Source organism: Octopus sinensis, linkage group LG8, assembly GCF_006345805.1.
Source record: "Octopus sinensis linkage group LG8, ASM634580v1, whole genome shotgun sequence".
Taxonomy (NCBI): domain Eukaryota; kingdom Metazoa; phylum Mollusca; class Cephalopoda; order Octopoda; family Octopodidae; genus Octopus; species Octopus sinensis.
The window spans coordinates 12,897,855-12,900,354 of NC_043004.1; the positions used below are offsets into that span (position 1 = coordinate 12,897,855).

At 33.3% G+C, this 2,500-nt stretch overlaps 1 protein-coding gene across 1 annotated transcript in view; it reads right to left on the reverse strand.

Annotated features, from left to right (window-relative positions):
• Positions 1-1,278: 1,278 nt before the first annotated feature.
• The window catches only part of LOC118764474 (histone-lysine N-methyltransferase SETMAR-like), a 2,557-nt gene continuing 1,335 nt past the window's right edge, over positions 1,279-2,500 (reverse strand). The window contains exon 2 of the mRNA XM_036505197.1: positions 1,279-1,349. Within this exon, the coding sequence (XP_036361090.1) occupies positions 1,279-1,349 (71 nt within the window). The remainder of the gene's footprint in view (positions 1,350-2,500) is intronic.

A 2,500-nucleotide genomic window follows, 5' to 3' on the forward strand; every position in this document is an offset into this window, starting at 1 on the left:
GTTATACATACATACACACACACGCATATATATATTATATATATATATATATATATATATATATATATATATATATATATATATATACCCACAATCAGAACGACACCAAACAGCTTAAAAGTGGAATTTAGAATTTCCCGGTTTTCTGTGAATCGATTTTGATTAAAACTTTTCGCAGCTGGTTTGCATACTATGGCAACATAATTGTTATGTTTTCGTCATTTCTCTGTAACGTCCATTTTTTTAAAATTTCAAATTCTTCAGTTTTGGGGTGAACCACGCTAATAGCGCCCCTCCTCTCTAACAACAATGGGACGCGGAAAAGGCCTTAACGGGGAAGAAGAGTCTGTCATCATCAATGATGATGTCATTGCGGAGAAGTTAGGTAATTATCTGGAAACGGTTAGACGATTCATTCACTAAGGAAGAACTGATCCTAGTGTTGGGTCTCAAAGACTGTGACAGCTAAGGATTTAAAGAATATTGGCCACAAGTTACGTAGGAAACTTGGGCAAATAGGCAAAGCCATTTTCACCGCCTTCAGACATCCATATGTATCGAAAACCACCAGAATTCGCATCCTTGGAACCGTGCCTTCCGTACGATAACCCCTGAAAGTGCCTCCTTTTACGCCCCATCACAGGCGCTTGAGGTTTCAATGGGCACCAATGGGCACATGACGTTAGAGATGTGTTGTGTTCTGTTCACGGACGAAACCTTGACGGACCTGACAATTGGGCAGGTGGTTGGGTCTATTTTGGAGATGAGCACCACCAACGTTTGCGACATCAGCAACAGGGTGGAGGAGTCATGTTGTGGGCTGATATCATTGGGGACAGATTTGTTGGCCTAGTCAGGTTGCCTGAAGGGGTTAAAGTGATCGCAGCCGCCTACTGCAACGAGATCCACCAAATCTACTTTCAAGGCTTTGGTCGGACTGAGGCTACAGTAGAAGGCATTTGTCCAAGGTGCCAGGCAGTGGGACTGAACCCGGAGCCATGTGGTAAGGAAGCAAGCTTCTTATCACACAGCCACTCCTACACACACACACACACACACACACACACACACACACATGTACATATATACAAATATATGTAAGTATCAGAAAGGAATCACTATAAAATCTCTTTCGGTCGTGTCTAATTATTCGATTAAATAAAAGCAGAATCGATGTTATTTCCACAGTTTCGTGCCCTGGTTATATTCATTAAAAGATAATTGATCTAATTTGAAATTCTTGTCATCCCATGCATTTTTGTCTTTCTAACTGAGAACTTAATTTCTCTTGCAGTTAATGACATTTTCGTCTTTGTTAATTGCTTTCTTATTTGCTCTCTCATTTCTTACTAGGGAGAAAAAAAGAGGGGAAAAAGTGGAAACAAACGGAGAGTTTCCAGAAAATTTTCTTATTGAAAAATTTAAGTTCTAATGGTGCAGAGAAGATGGATCGCTTCATCGAAGGAGCTGTAATGTGCAGAGGTTATTAATATAAGTTACGTTTCCTTTTTATTTACAGCATTGGAATTAGCATAGTTACATTACATACATACATACATACATGAATGCATACATACATACATATATGCATGCATGCATACATACATGCATACAAACATACATATCTATAGGTGCATATATACATATATGAATGCATAAATCTAAACATATGTATATAGAAATGTATATATTTATGTATACATAAATATATAAATATATACATATATATATACTTATATATACATATATACACATATATATATATATAAGTATATACATATCAATTTATAAGTGCATATATGAGACCAAGTGTGTGAGATAGAGAAATGGCTTTGCATTTACGTAATACGTCGAGTATAGAGATTTAGATGCAAAACTAAAGCATTTCGCTCATATATATATATATATATATATATATATATATATATGTATGTATTATATATAAACATATGTATATGTATGTATGCATGGATGTGTATATATATATATATACATATATGCATGTGCATGTATATGTACACGTAATTTGTCATCAGCTGGCAGCATGTTTAAAATAACCCCCGCCCAGAAAACAATATAAATACACGAACAACCCATTAAAATTAAAATGTTCTTTTTATTTATTTATTTGTTTATTTATTTATTCACTTATTTGATTCATTTATTTAATTATACATATGTTTTTTATTGTGCTTCGTCACGTTTAATACCGCACTTTTTTCTAAATCATTTTTTTCATATATTTATATAATTTATCATCTTATTCCCTGCATCTTCTTTTATATATATATATATATATAGATATATATATACATATACATATATATATATATATATATATATATATCTACGTTGCTCACAACATTTACTCTCTCAATCTGTTTTAATTTTTATTTCTAAATTCCATTCGTGTAGATGTGCACAGTATTTAAATTAAATTTAATCATGAAGTTTTCAGTTGTTCTCCGTTTACATTTCAACTCTGACTTCTTTAATCCAT